A 19,715-nucleotide genomic window follows, 5' to 3' on the forward strand; every position below is an offset into this window, starting at 1 on the left:
TGCTGGATTCTTGTGCCCATGCTTGACATATGCAAGTCCCACCTTACAAGGGACTGGTGGACTTGCACAGCAGGCCTCTTGGTGATAATCATGATGGACTAAATACCAAAGCCCCCCTCCCGAGTGTTCTGGCTCCGTTGTGCCCCCAGGATACATGTACATCCCTTAGAGAGGGGTTGCTCCCAGAGGGCTCAGCAGGCTCCCCACTGACAAAGCCCCCAGTTTGGCTCTTGTTGCAGCTACTAGCTCTTTGAGAGTCACCTGCATCTTCCTTCCAGCCTCTGTTTTTAGTCTCTTTCCCCCTAGCTCTCTGGTACAGGGTCCCCTCACCCCCTACCCTCTGCAGCAGCCAGTTGGCGCACACACTTATTTATGATCTGTTGCTACTCTTCCCTCCCTTCCAAGGTAACACAGGACCTGGGTGAGCAGGCTGAGGGAGCCCACTGCATCTTCATTTCAGCTCTACACCAGCTCCCAAAGTGGGCCAGGGCTCTGGCAGGGTCCCCTAATGGAGTCCACTCTGAAGTCCCTGTGCTTTCTGTCCCCTTCAACCCATCTGACACATTTCACCATCTTCCTTAGATAAGTTCCAGTGTCCCAGGGATAACTTCCATCCCTCCTCTACCCAGGACTGGAGAAGCCCACTGCCTCCCTCATATGTCCAGCAAGAACTCCCTCAAACCAACCCTCTGTCCTCTGCAGTTCAGCCTGTGACCTGCTACTAATGCTGGGAAGGCTGCAGAGGACAGCCTGAATTATCAAAAAGACATCATGCATTGGGAAATCGTTTCAAAAATTAATTGTGTCCCTTACAAGTGTGGGATAAAATGGGCAGCTAACAGGTGCTGCTGAGGGCTGCTATAAGTACTTTGCATATATTGTTTTATTTGATTCTCACACCAGCCTGAGGTAGATACTGTCATTTCTCTTACAGATTACTGCAGAAGCTGAAGCCACCTAAAGCAGTCACAACATAGAGGATGAATGTTGAATCTGGGATTCAAACCCAGATAGTCTGGCCTCAAAGTCTGTAATTTTTCAACCAGTAGGCTAAACTGCCTCTGCATGCCAGACCAATTAAGTCGGAGCATTTGGGTATGGGGCCTGGGCATCAGTATTTTTTAAAAGCTCTTCAGATCATTCTAATATGCAGTCAGGGTTGAGAACTGCTGCCCTGGCTAATGTCTGTTGTTCATTCATTCAACAAACCTCTATCAAATGCCTGATAGGTATTAAGCCTATGTTAAGCTCCAGAGTTCAGATATGAATATGTATGCAGCCCCAGCCTTGAAGGAGCTAAATAAGGACAAAATAGGAAGCTGCTACATTAGTGGGTTAATGGTTTGAGCCAGCTTCTTAGAATGTAGTCATGCTCCTTAGGAAAATAGCAGATTCCAGGTGTGGAGCATGGAACTGCGAAGTGAGCTTAGGATAATTCATTATGCCAGAAAGCAAGTGAGCTGTCAGACTCAAAGAGTCCTGTTAAAAGACAGAGAAGCTGGCCTAAAAGAGCAGCTACTGGTCAAATCTGGAATAATTTAAACATCAAAAGTCAAAATTAACTATAATTAAATAAAATCCAACTAATAAAGGTAGAAGGAATGATAGGCTAGATAGAGGCATCATTTTGCCACTCCTAATGCAATAATTGGTTCAGGCACAGTCATCAGTGATGCTAAAAGCACTAATCAAAAGGGTATAAAGAACAGGAGACTAACACGACACCAAAGCATTACCCAATACTAATCACAATACTAATACTAATTACAATGAGGAAAAAGATCTACTTTTACAGTGGCAGAATTGGATGGCCACCATTGTAACCAAATTAACTATCAGTAATGAGGTAGTTGTATAGTATTTTCTTCCTGTGTGATACTACAGGAGGGATTCGTGCTCCCCCAACCTCCACCAAAATGCTTAACTTGTATCTAATCAAGCTTCTAGATTTCCATTTCATGAGGACTACACAGGAGAGGAACAAGTTAAATGAACCTATGAGGAAATAGACAAATTGAGAATGTGGGACATTCAACAAGAAAACTGGCTCAGACTCTTAAAAGAGTTAATGTTATAGGAGAAAACAACAGGGGCCCTCCTAAATGAAGAGAGACCCAAGAGACATGAAAATAAAATAGAATGTGTGAACATTTGCTGGCTTCTGGTTGAAAAGAACAGCTATGTAAGACATTTTGGGGACAACTGAGGAAATTAGAATGTGGACAGGATATTATTTAATGTTATGGAATTAATGTTTTCTCTTAGATATGATAAATAATTATGTGAAGAAATATCTTTGTTCTTAGAAGAAGCATGCTGAGTATTTAGGGATGAAGTATCATGTCTGCAACTAATTTTTAAGGGTTTCAGGAGAAAAATGTGTGTGTGTGTTATGTGTGTGTATGTGTGTGTCCATGTATACATGGGGGGAAGTAACAATATGAGAAAAGGTTAACTATTATTGAATCAAGATTAGAGTCTCTAGATATTCATTGTGCTGTTCTTTCAACTTGCCTGTTTCAAATTTCTCAAAATAAAAAGTTGAGAAAACAACAAAGCTTTGGTGGCCACTAACTATACTATCAACTTCTTACTTAGTTCATAGGACTATTGACTACAAAGTTAAATATAATCAGATTGAATTTGTCTGTTATCCCCTTGATTTTGTTGGTTCTCCCTGGAGAAACTGAACTGAAATTGTGATATCCTGAAGGAGAGTTGCTACTTTTGTTTAGCCTTACATATACCTGTCAGCCCCGGGGCAAGTTCACTATGGATTTGGTGAGACCGAGGAATGACAATGGAACGTTCCTGGGATGAAAGAGTTTATTACCTGGCTTTGTTCTCCCTGCAGTAGGTCAAGCACTAGGATCATGTCTGCCTCCAGCAGTCTGCCCAGAGCACTGGGCAGAGCTCTTTATATAGTGACTCAGTCAATAATAGCTCACTGCCCATGGGTGTGGAGGCAGTAGCCTAGCAGCAGGCCAGTTATATCATCAAGTAGTTTAGGGTCAGGTGAGGATCCTGGCCATAGGAACTTCCATTTCCCCCCACAATACCATATATTTATGAGGCAATTTGTAGAATAAGCATAGATGCAGTAAACTAAAACCATGTTTAGTAGTGAGTAGAGGGGGTAATTTTTATCAGAAAACCTACTGTGGATAAAGTGAATGTTCCTGTGGCCAGGATTCTCACCTGGCCCTGGTTGGCTAGCTCACTACACACGTGTGGGCAATACATTGTTTATGACTCTATATAAAGAGCTCTGCCCAGTGCTCTGGGTGATGCGGTGGCACAGCTGCAAGGCTGCAGGAGAGCAGAGATGAGACTGGAACGGTGGCAGTGCCAAAGACAGAGACTGAGACAGCTGCAGGGGCAGAGAGCCCCAGAGGCAGAGACCAGCTTGCTGCGTGCAGACTCGCTCTGAGTGGACAGGATTACAGGATTCTAGTGATTGACCTGCCACCATGGAAATACAGTTGGGTATAACCCTTTCACCCCAAGAATGTTCTGCTAACATTTCTTTGGTCACACTGAATCCACAGTGAACTTGCCCAGGGCTGAAACCCATTAGCAAGACCCCTAACCTGGAAAAACCTTCCAGAATTTAGTTAAGCTTCCTGGCCACCAAAGCAAAGTAGGAAACTGAAAGGTTCCAAAACTCTTACTGAGAGGAACCCACAGGTGTGTGTTTCTACTGCTCCTCATGCTGAGCCTGCTGCTTCTCTTCCATCCATGCTCTTCTTGGGGACCCCCTGTGACCAGGGCAGGGTGGCTCCATGGCCATCAGGTTCCCCTGCCCTGCTGGCTGCTCATCCAGCCCTGTTATCCCACCAGAGCAGTGGACTGTGGGTTGGTACATGCCTGGGCCATGAGGAAGGCAACACCCTCCAGCTGGTAGGACCTCCTGCCACAGAGGGAGAGCTGACCACTAAGGGACTGATCCCTCGTTCCACACCACGGAACCTGTTCTTTTCCCTCCACACTAGTTGGCTTCATTTTCTAATTTTAAAAAAGCGATCGTCTGTCTTAGGTTGGGCTCCCCCAGAAGCAGACATGGAAACAAGGATTTGGGTGAAAATCATTCTGGGAAGCACCAGGAGAGGAGAGAGAGAAAAGGAAAGAGCACTCCCTGGCATGGGACCACTGTGGGGCACCGGGGCTCAGTCACATTGGAAAACTCAGGGGGACAGTGTGGAACACGCCTCAGAATTGCTCCCTCCCAGTCAATGAGGGGTCAGAGGTATTTATCCTCACACTGATTTATTTGTTCCTGATGTGCCCCACCTGAGCTGAGGGGCACGCCTCAGGCAGAGGATAGCAGGTGGATGTAATCAGCATGTTCTGGGGCAGTGATCACAGGAGGGGACACAGCTGACAGCCGATGTGTTGGTGACATTGCTAACAGTCTCTCCTACACCATCCTAACCACCCACCTCTAAACAAATTTGTTACTTTTAATTAAGAACATACATCTGAACAGATTCAGTTTTTAGCCAACTGGCATAGTCTCATCTAACACCAGTGTCTTCTTACCATGTGATCACTGGCTTTGAATTCCTTTTTCTAGAATGGATCTGAGAGGAGGAACTCATTCTCTGTGCTGTGCTGAGCTGGCATATAGATCTACACGGGTTTTATGAATCTTTGCAAATTTTGAAGATTAACATTGATTTGTAAGCCTGAAAGACAATTTTCTCTCCAGGCACTAGCAAGCTAGGAAAGGCTGAAAAAATCTGCTATTGGCTGGACTTCAGGCAGCAGAAAAGGCCTGGGGTTGGTTATTGCTGTTTGCAACATTGACATCACAATGGCCATGAGAGAAAAGAATTTACAGAACTCCGTTCTTCTTAAAAATTTATTTGGAAATAATTTCAAACTTAAAGAAAAGTTGCCAAATTAAAAGGTATATGAATACACAATTGTTAACTATTCACATACTTATTGCTAAGTGAATAGTTCTTCAGTTCTTCACTTGTTGAATTATTAACAGATTCACGATTGTTAACATTTTCCCTGTTTTATTTAAAATTTGCACAATCACTTAATCTGTACATCTGGTTATGTCTGTGTATACATTCTTACACAGACAGACATAATTGTGTTCTGACCATATGTGAGTTGCATGCTTCATGCTCTTCACCCCTAAATATTTGAGATTATAGAATAAGAATTTGCTCTTACATAACCACAGTATGACTAACAATTTGAGGAATTTTAACATTGATTTCATAGTTTTATTTATTCCACTCTTAGCATTCTAATTTTCTCAGTTGATCTAATCATGCCCATTATAGCAGGTTTTTTTCCTCTCTGTACCAGTCTAGGGTCAGCTATTGTGTCCTATTGACATGTCTTCATGGTCTCCTTAATTCTGGAATATTTCTCCATATGGCTTTTAGCCTTCTATAACATTGACATGTTAAAATAATACAATCTTTCCCCTTTTTAATAAAATCTTCCTCATTTGAGGGCTATCTGATTAGTGTTTCCCTGTGATTGAATTCAGGTCATGTAATAGTCCTGGCCAGACTATCACATAACTGCTACGCCCTTCTCAGGGTATCACATCTAGAGGCAAATCAGGCTTCAGAGGCTATGTTAATTTTATTCACCTGGTCAAGAGATTGTCTAATTTTACCACTATATATAGTTGCGTTTTCCCCTTGCAGCTGATAGGCAATATGTGAGGAGGTCCTTTAAAACTAGGCATTTTAACTTTTTTGCTTAACAATCTCTCCCAGAAATCACTCCATATCAGGTAATTGGGGTCTTGTTCATGTTTGCAGCTGTATAGTGTTCCAATGGGTGTATGTATCATAAGACTGTTATTCATTTTTTGCTAAGGCAACTCCCCAGCATCTCTTTGGACCAAAAATTAAGGGATCAGAAAAGTGTCGGGGAGACTGAAATTTGATATAGCTTATAGAGATGCATACAACACAGTAAGATAGATATTAAAATAAATCAGGAAATGAGATGAAGGGAAAATAAAGATAGAAAAATAAAATCAAGCACAACATGGGTTAGGTTGGTATGCCAATGTCCCCAAAGTCCCCACAAGCTGGGCATCTACAACATGGTGGTTGTATATGATACATATATATGTAACATATGATCTCTTATTTATTTTTTGTCTCTGATCTTGCTAGGGGCCAAAGCAAAAAGGAAAGCAAGGCCTGTTATAGATTTGCAGTGTCCATAAGGAAGAATGAACTACTGCTTAGAAGATGCACATCTTTTAAGCATGGCAGAAGCCTCTCTTATAGCTTCATATAGGGCAATGGGAAATGTACTCAATATTTCTGTAATGAATGAAACAGCAAGTTAGCATTTCATTGAAGAGGAGGTAAAAAGAAAATTCTACAAAGGACTCAGAAAAACCCTTAGTTGTCAGTTTTATGATAACCTCAGTGAATTCAAGGATGAAATTTAGACTAAAGTGTGCTTTTCAAATGTTTCCACCAACATACCTCCAACAACAGAACAGAAAGCACCCCCTAAAACACTTGGGGTCCCAACCCAGGACAGTCTACAGCACACATAGAATTTTGTTGACATTTCATTATTTAACTAAAAAAAAAATCATGTGAATAATTTATTTACTTCATGTAAAATAATGTTTTGACTTGCTTACTGGTGGAGGGGGTGGGATGCAGGGAGACCTTCCTAATTCCCTTAATAATTAAGATGCTGTTGCATTAAGTGTGTCTAATTCTGGAAAATTATTCAGTTGAAAAGGGCTTTCTCCTTATTAAGTGTGTTAATATTTCAAGAATCCAAATTCACATAAGTAAGTAAATATAAATGCCAACCCTTGTTCCCTCATTTTATGAGCTCTGTAAGGGTAGAAACTGAGGCCAGCACCCAGGGTGGCTCCCTGAGGCATTCAGGGGATTCTGGGTGGGAGCTTTGACTGTTCTGTGTTCTTCTCAAGAGCCCAGATCTCCAGTCACACAGCAGCTCTGCAGTCTAGGAAACTCCTAGAGCTTTCATAGTGAAGAAAATGCACTGCATATCTTCTTTACTTCGCAGCTAGTACAATAATTTTCATTCTGTGTAAGAGATTTCCAGGAAAGATGGTAATATGCATACATTGTTTTCAAAAAATAAGTCTCCCCAATAAACACTGAAATGAGCAAAAGGAAGAAAAGCTGATGAAGAAAACTCTGTCTGCCCTTAAGTTTTAAAGGGTGCCAGACTGCATTAATTTCAATAAGGACATTAGAAGCCTTCATCCAGCTAACAGAAAACAACAACCCAGGTGTGGCAATGGTAAAAGACACACTCCAAGATCAAGGCAATAAATGAGACAGAAAAGGCTATTTCACCTTAGTTGGAGAAACAAGCAGGAAGACGGAACAGTTAAACTGGACATCTGCCATGTTTTTAACCATGGTGGCCTAAGTTTTTCCTAATCTGTAAAATAAGGATAAGAATAGTACGTGCTCCACAAGGTTTTTATGAGGATGATTTAATAGAGTCCTTCAAAAGCAGCCAGTACACAGTAAGCATACAATGAACTGTATGCTTTTACTATTTTTTGGTGTTTGGGAAGTAAAAATTCTGTCAGGAAATGCAGGTGAATAAAGACATTTTCAGACAAACAAAAGCTAAAAGGAACTGCTGCAAGACATCCTCTAAAATACATACTTCAGGCACATTATCTCAGATGAAAAGTCTAAGATGCAAGAAAGAGCAAAGAACAATGAAAGTGTAAATATGTGGGTTAATTCCAAATGAGCATTTACTGTATAACACAATAATAATAATGTACTGAGTAGTTTAAAAAATACATTGAATTAAAATGCACATCAATAGTAGCTAATAAATTGGAAGGGAAGTAAATATAATTAAACTATTCTGAGGCCCTCCAAGAGGAGGGTCAAGGTATTGGTTATCTGTAGATATTGATTAATTGAGTATGCATGTTTTGTTTTGTTTCTTCTAGGATAACCAACAAATGAATAAAAACAGGGTTTATAATTCTTAGATTAGAGGAGGAAAAGAAAATGAATGATAAAAATATTCAGCCAATCCAAATGACAGCATTAAAGGAAAAAAGAAAAAAACAAGTGAGACAAGGACAGACAATCCACAAATAGATGGTAGATTTAAACTGAAATAGATCATTAATTGCACTAAATGTAAATGGATTAAATGCTCCAATTAAAAGACAAAGATTGTCAAAATGGTTTTAAAAATCATACTCTTTACTCTTTATAATATTAGAATAAAGGATCATTCATAATGATATATTTTAAATGATAAAATTTATATGTACTTAATAATAACATTCAAAATGTGCACACTGAAAACTGACAGAACTAAAAAGAGAAACAGACGATCCATAATTGTAGTGGGATACTTTTACATGGTTCTCAGTAACTGGCAGAATAAACCTGCAAAAAAATCAGTAAATATGTAGAAGAGCTGAATAACATGACTTAATAAACATAAATGGAACACTGCACCCAACAACTACAAAATATACATCCTTTACAAGCACATGAACCATTTTCAAAAATTGACTTTTTATGGCAGGACTGGGCACTTTTACCCACATTTTTTCCTCTAATCAACATGAAGTTGTGAAATAGACATCTAGGCTGGAAATCTTCCCTTTGCCCCTCTGGACTTACACTGTCCCTTTCCTATCATGCCCTGTGTCCTGTGAAGCTGACCTGTGTGGGGTACATTTGTGGGCTCCTTTCCACTCTGGCTTCTGGTTGGGTTCAGCCAGAGGGAGACAAGAGCAGAAATTGTTAGGTGAAAGGAGGGTAGAGTTGGGTATTTATTCTCCCTACCGCTCCCTGTGGGGTGGTCGAGGATGGCTGCATCCGTCTTCCACTACCCAAGTCCACTCCTGCCAGGCAGCTGCCCTCTCAAATTCCAGTACCCATTCCTTCCTCTTGTTGCCTTTCAAGTCAAGGGGTGGTTATGGCCCTTGTTATTCTTTATCCTGGAGTTCTGTGCCATTCCCTGTGGCCTTCCTAAACCCTGCCCACACTTTTCCAACAGTCCCTTCACTGAACTCACTTCAAATTACCCACTTAGAGTGTGCACTCTCTGTTTCAGGGCTGTGTTTTAGCAACCTTATCTGCACACAAGGAAACAAACTCAGGAAAGTCAACAACTCACCCGAAGTCACATGACTCCAGCTGTACCTCCTCTCGTGGTGTAGAAATAAGGACAACTTCATCCTTTGCTCACATCATTAATAACTAACATGGCCCTGAAACTGCTTTTCAGCTTTAAACATAGTACATCCTGTCAGTATGTCTTGAATAAATTCAGAATGTGGGTTGCAACATGGCCTGCTTAGTTTTATAAATGTCAGGAACACTGTTTCTTCCATTTAAAGTATGTTTATTCAGCTTCTCAATTCATTTGGGGGGCATAATGCCTTTTAGAGGAAGTTGTTTAATATGGTGATGATGACTTCTGAATTTAACACCCCCATGACATTTTGTGTTCCTCCTTTGCTATTTTTCAGACCGCCATGAGGTTATCTCCAAAGAAATCTTGGAGCTAGACCCATGGGAAAACCAATGGAACATTGTAGCCGTCAATGTCCTCATGCATGACAGCTATGATGTCTGCCTGGTGGCCAGGATGAATCCCCGAGACCTCATCCCCCCGCCTTCAGATTTGGTGGAAGAAGGCGGTGAGCACTGAGGTCAGCACTGCTCTGCGGCCTCTGTTTTGTCTGCAAAGGAGGCTTTAGGAACAGAGAGCCCACAGCTTCCGCCCGCACCCAGGACGTGTGTTGCATGCATAGTGGCCCATGTGAAAAAAGCAGTGTGTGCTGGGTGCTCAGTGTGCACGGTCCACCCTCAAGGACCTCCAGTTGGTGAAGATGGACAAGACACTACAAGGCTGAGTGTGACCATGGCACAAGTGCACAGGGAGGGTGCCACAGGAGTGCAGGGGAAGGAGGGGCCTCGCAGTGCTGGGGCCTCCAGGGCACGTTACCAAACATTACCTGGGCCTCCAAGGATGAGGATGAAGCAGTCCCATGATAAGGCCATGGAAATAGCTGAGCAAAGGCACAGAGCATGGCCAGATGGCCTGGGCTACACACTCTGCTACTAAGGCTGGAAAAGCCAGTTGTAACTAAATGACCAATACCAGGCAGACCCAGGACTCTGGACGTGGTCTCTGAGCACAGTCTCAAAATTGTGAGGTTAAGGGTAGATGTCTCTCTGTGCTCTGTTCTGGCCTCAGTCTTAACACTGTCCATTCACATGCAGAATATACCCTTCTACTGTGGCAGCGTTGTGCAAAGTGGAACTAGCGGTGGGTTACAGTTTCCTAGCGGCCCTGGCACTCAGCCCCCACCGCAGTGAGCGGAGGATTGCCACCCCGGGTCAGGTGCCCGTCAGGGACAGAGAAGTGGAGGTCTACAGCCCCAGCCCTCCCTGGGGTCGGTAAGTGTCCTGGACTGGACTGCCCTGGACTGGCTCTCAGCACACACACCTCTGCAGGTTGGCCCTGGCTAAAGACAACTGTCCTAGACCAGCAGCAGCCGGGGCCCTGCAGTGGAGGAGAGGAGGCACATCGCCTCGGCTGCCTGCTGCCTCTTGGATCCAGCCTTGGCAGTATCTTCCCCAACACTGGAGGGAAAGCATGGAGCTGCCTCTTTAGCCCACAGTTGAGCACAATCAGAAAGCAGCTACTCCCAAAATGTATTTCAGAGATGACATTTAAACAGCACCTGGGACACTGCATCCATTTTACTTACTATCTATACTTCTGGAAGCAGAGTGGATTCAAAGAATGCATTTGGTAGCTGTTCTTCAACAACTTCTCAAGGCTTCCACACTGCACAGCACTCTTTTGTAAATAGGAGCGGTCAATACATTTTCCCAGAGGGGGACAGCCTGGCTTGAGACAGCTCTCCTTTGCTGCAGAACTTCTTTGCTGGGTCTGTGGTGACCGCTAGCCCGGGTGCCCAGGTTCCAGCTGCTCCACCAGGCAGCAGAGGCGGGTCCAGATGGAAACCTGTTGCTGCCTCCTTAAGGGGGGACCACTTAGACCAGCGTGGTTGTCCCCTGGCAGACTGGATGCTAGGAGAGCAGGGACCCTGTCTCTCTGTAGCTGTGCCCTGGTGGCACATGGGTGGACCTTTGTGTGGCCAGCGTGGGGTAGCATTTCTCCATCTGAAGACTGCTCTCGAGCATGTCTAGGAATCTGAGTTTCAGCGAGCTAAGCCTTCTCCCTGGTGGAGGCCATAATCTCTGCATTCTTTCCCTCCCTGCAAAGTCGGAGCAGACCCTCCTGGGGGGCTATGCCAGCTGGGGGCCACCAGATCTCTGCTTCCCGCACTTCCTCATAACAGAACCGCTGCACTTGCTGGAACAAACCAGAAGCTGCCACATTTCCCCGGACCGGGCAGGCCTTCTGGGAGTGTCATGATACATCTTCTAGATGCACTGGGTACAAAATCTAGGCTCCAGCCCCCAGCTTTTCTACTTAGCTAATGGTGTGGCCGTGGACAAAATGACCTTCCCAAAGCCTTATTTTCCTCAAATGCAAAATGGAAAGAAAAATGCTTCATAGCGCTGGTGTGAGGACTGAGTGAGAAGGTGCCGAGCAAAGTGCCGGCTTGATTCAGAAACAGTAGACCTTCTGTAGCAGCTCTTGTTTTTATTACCGTGACCATTGTAACCAGCGTTTCTCAAAGCAGAGCGCCCCAAACAACCCGGGACTTGAGTGGAATCTCTTGGGATTTCAGGGACACAGTCCTTCATTTCCCGGAGCCGGCAGCCAGGCAGCTGAGGTGGGCATCGGATGAACAAGCGAGGCTTTGCGTCAGTATTTGCTCTGGGCTCTGGGTGCTTCCTGTCCTGCACGTTTGTAATTACAGACAAGACACTTCCGCTCACCTCGTATTGGATATCGTTAGAGATCCCAGTTTGAAGCCTCATTTCCCCACCCCTCCTTTTTCCACTTTAGCTGAAGGGTGTCTCGTCATCGCCCGGAGGACTCATAAAACTTAACTGTTCCCTCCTTCCAGTCTTGGGGAGGCGGGATTGCTTGACCCTGAGCAACACAGCAGGGGGATGACCAGGGCGCTTCCGCTGTCAGCCTACCCCGGGCGCAGTTTGTGTCCATCAGGAAAGCGACACTGTTCTCACTGATCGACTTTCTAACAAGCAAATGCTTCAAATTTGAACTTACAAAATAAAGTTTTACTAATGAAGGATGGCTTGCATTTTCTCATTTGGTCATATTTCCCAAATGCAATGCAAATTTCCTCTGAGGAGGGGGTTCCTGTGCCCAGGAAGTCTGGGCATCGCCGGGGGGTGGGGGGATGACCAGCCAGGAGATGGGGGGGCGGCCCTCAGAGGCCAGGACGCGTGCAGTGGGCGAGGGGTGGCAGTGGCCCCACTTCCAAGGCGGCTGAAGCAGGGCAAGGAGAGGAGGCCCTTCAACAGCCGCCCCACAGCCCACGCAGACGAGCAGGGTGACAGCAGACACGGGCAGGCTTCTGTCAGTGACAGCTCATGGGACCCCAAGTCAGGGAAGCCAAGGTGGCCTCCGCAGCTCCACAGTGCGGGTTGGAACAGCGCACCCGGTGCAGTGGGAAGTACAGGGTGCCTGCGGGGTGCTGACCGGTTCACAGGGCAGAGAGATGCCAGTTCTTCCACAAGAGAACAGCCAGTTGGCCAAAAGCAAAGACCAGAAAAATCTCTCAAGGGGCTCGTCCCCTCTGCCAGGGTTCCTTAGAGAGCCCACCAGCGGGGTGGCCCTGCTGCTCACACCAGGCCTGGCTGGGGATCACCAGGAGAAAGGAGAGGCATCAGGGTGCAGTCAAGTCACCCCACTTGTCTGCCAGCCTCAGCCGACCCTGGCTGTGCCCCCAGCTATGCCTGCACGTCTCGTTCCCAGTCCCAAGGACCCTGCCCCACTCACGGGTAAATCCTACCGAGCACGAAGCAGCCACAGAACCCTGCTCCTTTCTCCGTGGTTAGTTTAATGTGGCCTTATGGCACAGTCCTGGCCAGAGGCATAGAGAGAAGTCCATGGAGGGCTCTTAGGAAAGGTTTCTTGCTCGTTAAGAGGTGTCGGGGGAGAGATGGACTCTTTTTCCCATGCGTCTTTTGAAATCTTCAAGTGCCCTGGAACCGTGGCCACCTTCCTGCCATGAGGAGGAACGAGACCCAGAAGGCTGCCATTGGTCCCCAGCCTATCCCCAGTCATCCCCAAGGGGGTGGGATAGGGGACAGAAAGAGCCAGGTCCTGGGGACATTTTTGAGCCACCGGGTGAGCCAGCACGGGATTTGCTAGGCTCTAACCGGCACAATGAGTTTCCCTCATGCTCAGGCTCCTTGAGGTACTTGCAGCCCCAGATCTCCTGATACTCCTTCCCCTGCCAAAGCCACACCTGGTCCCCCTGCCAAAAGAGAGGCCGTGGACAGTACTGGTCCCTGGGGCAGCTGGGGACAAGGTGGTGCAGTTCACCGCAGGGAGGTGAGTTGTGCATGCCTGGCTGATGGTTTATAATCTTAAGTCACTTCTTAGCTATTTCTCTCTCAGCAGTTCAACACTTTTGTTTTCTGCAAATCCCACCAAACACCTGTTTTTGTAAGTAAAATTCTATGGGAACACAGTCACGATCATCATGTATGGATCGCCTCTGGCTGCTTCGGCATCGCAGCGGCAGAGCAGGGGTGTCACAGGAGCACTGCGCGCCCCGACCTGTAGCTTGTCCAACCTCTGCTTGTCAGTAGGGTGGTTGTAAATGATACCTTCTTGTTATTGTGATTTTCACTTCTCTAATTGAGGAGGCTGGATCTTTTAAAAAAATTTCTCTAAATGGACATTGATAATAGATTTGCTAAATAAATAACCATTGTGCCACTTAATGGATTACTATAAACTAGTTTAAAAAATGAAGTTAATGTGCACATGCCAACTAAGATCACCAAGTGGGGAAATCAGGGTCAGGACAGACCAAATGGTGGGGCTTCCAGGTACTAGTGTAAGCAGACCACTGACCCCGTGCAGAACATGCCCAGCTGTCAGCAGTGATCATCTTGGCCAGGGTCGGATTATAGGGAATTTTGCACCAACTATACCTAAGTGGTTTCCAATCTTTACATGCATGACTTTTCATCAGGAAAAAGGGAATTAAGATATGAGCACACATACCTTCTAATCAGCACCCCTCCACACCAAAAAGAGTTTTCTGTCTCAGAACAGCTGGCAGGCCCCACCCTCCTGCCTTCTCCCACTCTCCCGCCCGCAGGCCGAGGAGCGGGCACTCGGAGGCGCCGAGGGCTCCCAGCTCGCCACCCCGCCTATGAGCAGCCAGGATGCCGCACAGCAAGCCCCGGGCCAGGCAGAGGCCGGGCTGCTTGGGCAGCGCTTTGGGGGCTGCCAGTTCCCATCCCAGCCCCTGCTCCTGGCTGTGAGGCCATGGCGCTCCCCTACCCCCTCTCCCAGCCTTCATGTCCTTTCCTGGATGATGGCACTAAGAATTCCTGCCTCACTTGCAAGGACACTGGAGGATGGACTGAGGCAGTGTGTGTACCACCCTTGGGCCCAGGGGCAGCATTGCCTGACCCCAGGGAGTGGCCCTGCCGGCTGACCCCAGGAGCACTGGACACTGTTTCTCCCCGCAGCCCTCCAGGGCCGTGTCCTGCACCACCCCACTCTGCCAGTTACTCTGTGACCCGGAACCTTTAGTGCCTCTGTTTCCCCTTTTGCAACAAATGGATGAAACTAACCTGTCTTGGGATTGCTGTGCAGGCCAGGCCCGTGGGGAGCGATGAAGAGGCTAGAGCAGCAGCCGGTGCCCTTTGTCATGATTTCCCCACCTCCACACTTACGACATCAAGATGTCCTCGTTCTGGCCACATGCACTTGTTGGGTATCTGCCAAGGTCCAGGCTGTGCTCTAGAAACTTCCCTCTCTAGTCTCTTCAAAACATAGAAGGCTAAGCAAGATGGAAAAATACTAACAACAGTAAGGTAATCATTAACCCCAGAGAAACTGAATTGTTGTGTCAGAGGAAATTAACCGCGGGTCACTACATGCTCAGCTACGACTGGTGTTTACTCCCGCTTATAATATAAACCATAAGCCAGAATTAACAACTGAAAGGAGAGGATGGAGGGAGGGCCGGCCACGGTCGTGGTTGAGGATGAGGACAAAGGTTGGGTCAATGAGCAGGTGCCCTCGGTGTGCCCAACGCCATGGCTTCCTGCTACTGCTGGAAAGGCCTTGGATGCCTGAGCCTCCAGTGGAGCCTGGGGGTGGGCCTCGGGTCTCAGGAGCTAAAGGGCCAGCAGGTTTGGGCCATCTGAGCCAGCAGCACTTGGAGCTGGCCCTGATGCCCCTCACCCACCAAAGGGCAACTCCAGGCCCCTATGCAAAGCCACCCAGGAGCTGGTGGCAGAACAGGGCACAAACCCACACGGCTGAGCAGGGCCAGTGCATTCTCCCTGGCCCCCTCCCCCTGCTCTGGTGGGTCTGCTAAATAAGCCACAGGCTCGCATGCAGCGGGATGCCTGCTGCCTGAGGACAGGAAGCAGCTTTGGCTGTGTCCCTCTGGGCCTCTCTGAGCCTCTATTGCCCCCTCTGCAAAGTGGGGATATAGTAGGATGTACTTCTTGGAATATGGGGTCAGAAGTATGAATATAGATAAAGCACCTAGGGGAGTATTGGCATGCAAAAAGGTTAGGGGTCTGATTATCATGATTCCCCTGGACTGAGAAGGGACACCCTCTGTGGTACAATGTTGAATGAAAAGTCAGGAAAGAGAACTAAGTACATAACCTGGTTCCATCTGTGGGATGTGAACAAGGTTGTGAACCCATTTGCACAGACACACACACCCATGTGCATAAACACATAAAATATGTGCATGTCCATGTAGATGTGTGTATGCATTTATACGAGTGAGCATACAGCTTCTGTGTGTGTACATACAGGGGTATAGGTATATGTGTGTGAGAGTGTGTGTAAGTGTGTGTATGGCTGTATAAGTGTGTGCATGTGTATGTATGTATGTGTGTTTGTGTATGGTGTGGGCAGTGCATTGTAAGGGTAAATACAAGTCTATAAAGAAAAGAAATGAATCTTATCTGGTACAAAAAAAGGGAAATGGGACCCTCTCCCCGTCTTTAGCATTTCCTTTAGAAAGGCTGAAATGGTGAAAGCTATCCCTGTCTCTTTGAGACGTATGGAAATCTGTTTTAAAAGCTAAGTGAGGCTCCTGCTAGTTTTGCATCCAGGACTGGCTTTCTCAGAGCCCAAAGGGCCTTCTCTAAAACGTAAGCACCAGAAGGTGCATCCTGCCTCCCCTCTCCTAAGGGGTTTCAAGCCATGGCCCCAAGGTCCAACTGCCTGCTTATCGAAGGATAGATGTTTCCTTTTCCTTTGGCTGAAGGCACCTCCCACATGTGCAGTGGGTGGGTCTGCCAGGCTGTCTGAAGGGTGGGCTATCTTTTTTCTTTGCAATCTCTTTAGCAGATTGCCTGTCATCCATATGGTGGCCCCATTCCATGCTTATTTACTAACAAAATTGTTTTCTTTCTCTCCTGCTTTTGTGAAGAGGTTTTCTGGGTTGGCAGATTTTAAGCATTTTCCCAATATGTATATATTTCATAGGTATGTATATGAGTGTGTGTAGGTGGGGGGGTGCAAGGTGGCAAGCTTCCTAAGAAGCGGGTATAGCACATCCCTCCAGGACTATGGGAACCAGGAGATGGGCATCAGGGATGGGAGGGAAAAAACAGATTTCTGTTTTATATATTCTGTATAGCAGTTGAACTCTGCACTTATAGTGTCTTAAAGAAAAATACATATGGGGAGGGGGTGGGGAATGGGTGAAATAGGCGAACGGGGGAAATTAGTGAGAATGTTTGAGATCTTGCTCTGGGAGATGGTTATGTGTGTGTGTAACACATTCAGGATTCACACAGCTGTACACTAAGATTCGTGCATCCTTTCAGATCACTGTGTACTGCCTGCTGGAGGTTTTTCCCTATATGATCAATAACAGTTAACACACCCAGCTCCAGGCTGGGTGCCCAGCCCCGCCCGCACCCCACCCCCCAACCTCCCCTGTGCTTCAGACCCCAGACGTGAGCAGCAGCCTGCCCAGCCCTGCAGCCGATGCTGGCATCCTTCCCATTTCAGAGACAGGAAGCCTGCCGCTTGTCCGTGGTCACAGAGCAGGGCGCACACTGGGGGCGGGGCTCACACCGAGACCTGCCCCTCTGCGCCCATCAACCACAGGCCCACTCTTCCCCCACCCCAGGGCTCTGAGCAGCAGCCATGGCTGATTCCTGGGGGCCCGCAGTTCTCGGCCCTGCAGCCCTGGCCCTCTCCGCCGGAGCCACCCAACAGGGCCGCCTTGTGTAGGGTGTCAGCTCCCCCGGCTCCCCCCGCCCGGACCAGACCGCGGGGGCCCGCAGCCGCTGCCAGCAGGGTGTGAAACACGGGGCACGCGGGACCCCAGAGCCGAGGACGCTAATTATTTCAGGATCCCTGGAGGAGGGAGGTCGCGCTGCCAGGACTGCTTTTGGTTCAGTTAAAAGTAGTATGAAGGACAGCATATGGAGAAGAAAACCCGAGAGCCACGTGGAAAACGGACGTGGACCTGGTAGGGGAGGAGGCTGACACTCCAGCCCCCGGCAGGGCCCTCAGGCAGAACAGGGGTCGTTGTCCTATTGGCCAAGAGTTGGGGCGGCAGAGCCCAGGTAGCAAGAGCCGGCTCCCCAGTCTCCACACCTGGGACTCACGGGGCCCCGCCCAGGCCCCGCCCCCTCCTGGGCGCCGGTCCCGCCCCCCGCCCTCCCCGCGGCTCCCGGGCGGCGGGAGGTGAACCGCTCCCCCGGCTGTCGGCTGGACGCCAAGCGCTCCTGCAGTGAGGCGTGGGCGCAGCAGCCCTGACCCCAGAACCATGCTCCTTCCCTGGGCGCCGGGGAGCCACCTTGCAGGATCCGAGCAAGCTCGCGACGCCACCGGAGAGCTGGGGTCCGGAGAAGCAAGAGAAAGAACAACAAAGTCCCTAAGACGTGTCTAGAACAAGGTAACTGAGGTTACAAGACGACAAGCAAAGCAAATTGGGAAGAAATGGGAGACAAAAATGAGCAAGGACCCTGCTGTGACCAATAAACAAATGAAAAGGTGCTCAACCTCGTTAGGATTCAGGGAAAAGCAAATTCCAACGGGGAAGAGTTACCACTTCACACCCCTCCCCCGCCGCTGGCAGAAAGCAGACTAACTGGCCAGGCTGAGGGTGCCGCCCTGACCCCCACTGGCATGGTGCATGCAGTGGGGTGCAGTGTAGAGCAACCTCTTGGGAGACGGCTTGGCATGACCTGATAGAGCCGAAGGTGCAAATCCCTGCCAGCCTTCCTGGGTACAGACTCAGGAGAAACCCCTGCCCCAGACCACCCGCCTGGCAAACACCAGGTATTCCCATCAGCAGTCTTTGTCATGGCGGGGCGGGTGTAAGAAAACAACCCCAATGCCCCTCAACAGAATGAATAAATACTCTCGCAGCAATCAGCCAATGAACCGCCTGCAGAAGTTAAACAGAACAAACCAGCAGGCACATGTCTGCCTGGATGAATCTCAGAAACAGTACTAAATGGAAACCAGTCACAGATTTTAGATTGTGCCGCTTGGGTCAAGCTTAAACCATGCAAAATGACACTATATATGATTTAGAGATGCGCATGTATATAATAAAAGTAACAACATGGGTGACAAAGATTCCCACCTCATCGGGCACCCCACAGGGAGAGAGAATAGTGCAGTGGGGCAGGGCAGACAGCAGACTCCATCTTCGCCTGGATGCTTCCCGACCCCAAGCGTTCCAAATTCTCCCACAGGCAGTATACTGCGCCTGCTTCGAGAAACTCACAAACCAAGGCTTGTCTCTGTGGCCACTCCCATCAGCCCGGTGGGACCGCTGGAAGGCCCACAGGGGAGTACTGATCTAGGTATGGGCTGCCGTCCCACCAGACTGAGCTCCCTGGTCTGACCGCCTCACAACCCCAGCCCTGCTTGCCTGGCCCGTGACACGCCTCCATGAATGTTTGTGGCAGAGGGAGGGAGTCTCCTGGAGTGACCACGTGCTTGTGGACAGGGTGCCTGGTGGGGGCAGCAGCCTCTGGCTTCTCAGCTTGCCTCTCCTGGCTTGGAATCCCACCCTATGAACCAGCTGGAGTAATGGGAATAGGGACCTCGTTGCGTTCTGCACATCATGCCTGAGAAGAGCCTCTACTCCGGGAACAGGAGCTGGGTGGGAAAAAGGAGCCCCTGACCTCTTGGCCACACTGGCCTAGACTTTAGTCTCTGCAACATGTACCTGGAGGACAGGTGAAGGTTGAGGGCAGAAAAGAGCTAACATTACGGGCCTGACCGCTATCTTTTGAAAGGGCTGCCTACCAGGCTGGCTTGGCTGGCATCTAGGAGCTTTGATTTCCAAAAGGCTCCCACTCCCTAATTGACATGAGTGGCTCTTTGTGCCTCATTATCTATGCAAACAATAAATATGCTTTATGTTGAACACCTGCTTTCCTTTTGGCATCTAGAATTCCACTACATGCTGGCCAGAAGGTGCCTACGTGATCAGTCTCCAAGAAAGCTGGCCACTGCGTCTCTAGTCCTGACTAGCAGCATCGCACACATGTTGCCGAGGAAACTGAGTGTGTCCCGTGTGAGCCCACTGCGAGGAGGCCCGTTTC

General features: G+C 47.9%; 1 protein-coding gene across 8 annotated transcripts in view; it reads left to right on the forward strand.

Annotated features, from left to right (window-relative positions):
- Positions 1 to 19,715, forward strand: part of KBTBD12 (kelch repeat and BTB domain containing 12) — a 79,493-nt gene that overhangs the window by 53,941 nt on the left and 5,837 nt on the right. For 4 of the 8 annotated variants that reach the window (XM_057505890.1, XM_036911557.2, XM_036911559.2 and 1 more), the window contains one exon: positions 9,500 to 12,209. The exons of 1 other annotated variant lie outside the window; for it this stretch is intronic. In XM_057505890.1, coding sequence (XP_057361873.1) covers positions 9,500 to 9,681 — 182 coding nt within the window. In that variant the 3' untranslated portion in view covers positions 9,682 to 12,209. Of the gene's footprint in view, positions 1 to 934; positions 2,890 to 6,155; positions 6,308 to 9,499; positions 12,210 to 19,715 lie in introns of those variants that run through there. 3 more of the 8 variants (XM_036911560.2, XM_036911561.2, XM_057505875.1) reach the window with 2 other exon arrangements.

This window comes from Manis pentadactyla, chromosome 1 (assembly GCF_030020395.1).
Source record: "Manis pentadactyla isolate mManPen7 chromosome 1, mManPen7.hap1, whole genome shotgun sequence".
Classification (NCBI taxonomy): domain Eukaryota; kingdom Metazoa; phylum Chordata; class Mammalia; order Pholidota; family Manidae; genus Manis; species Manis pentadactyla.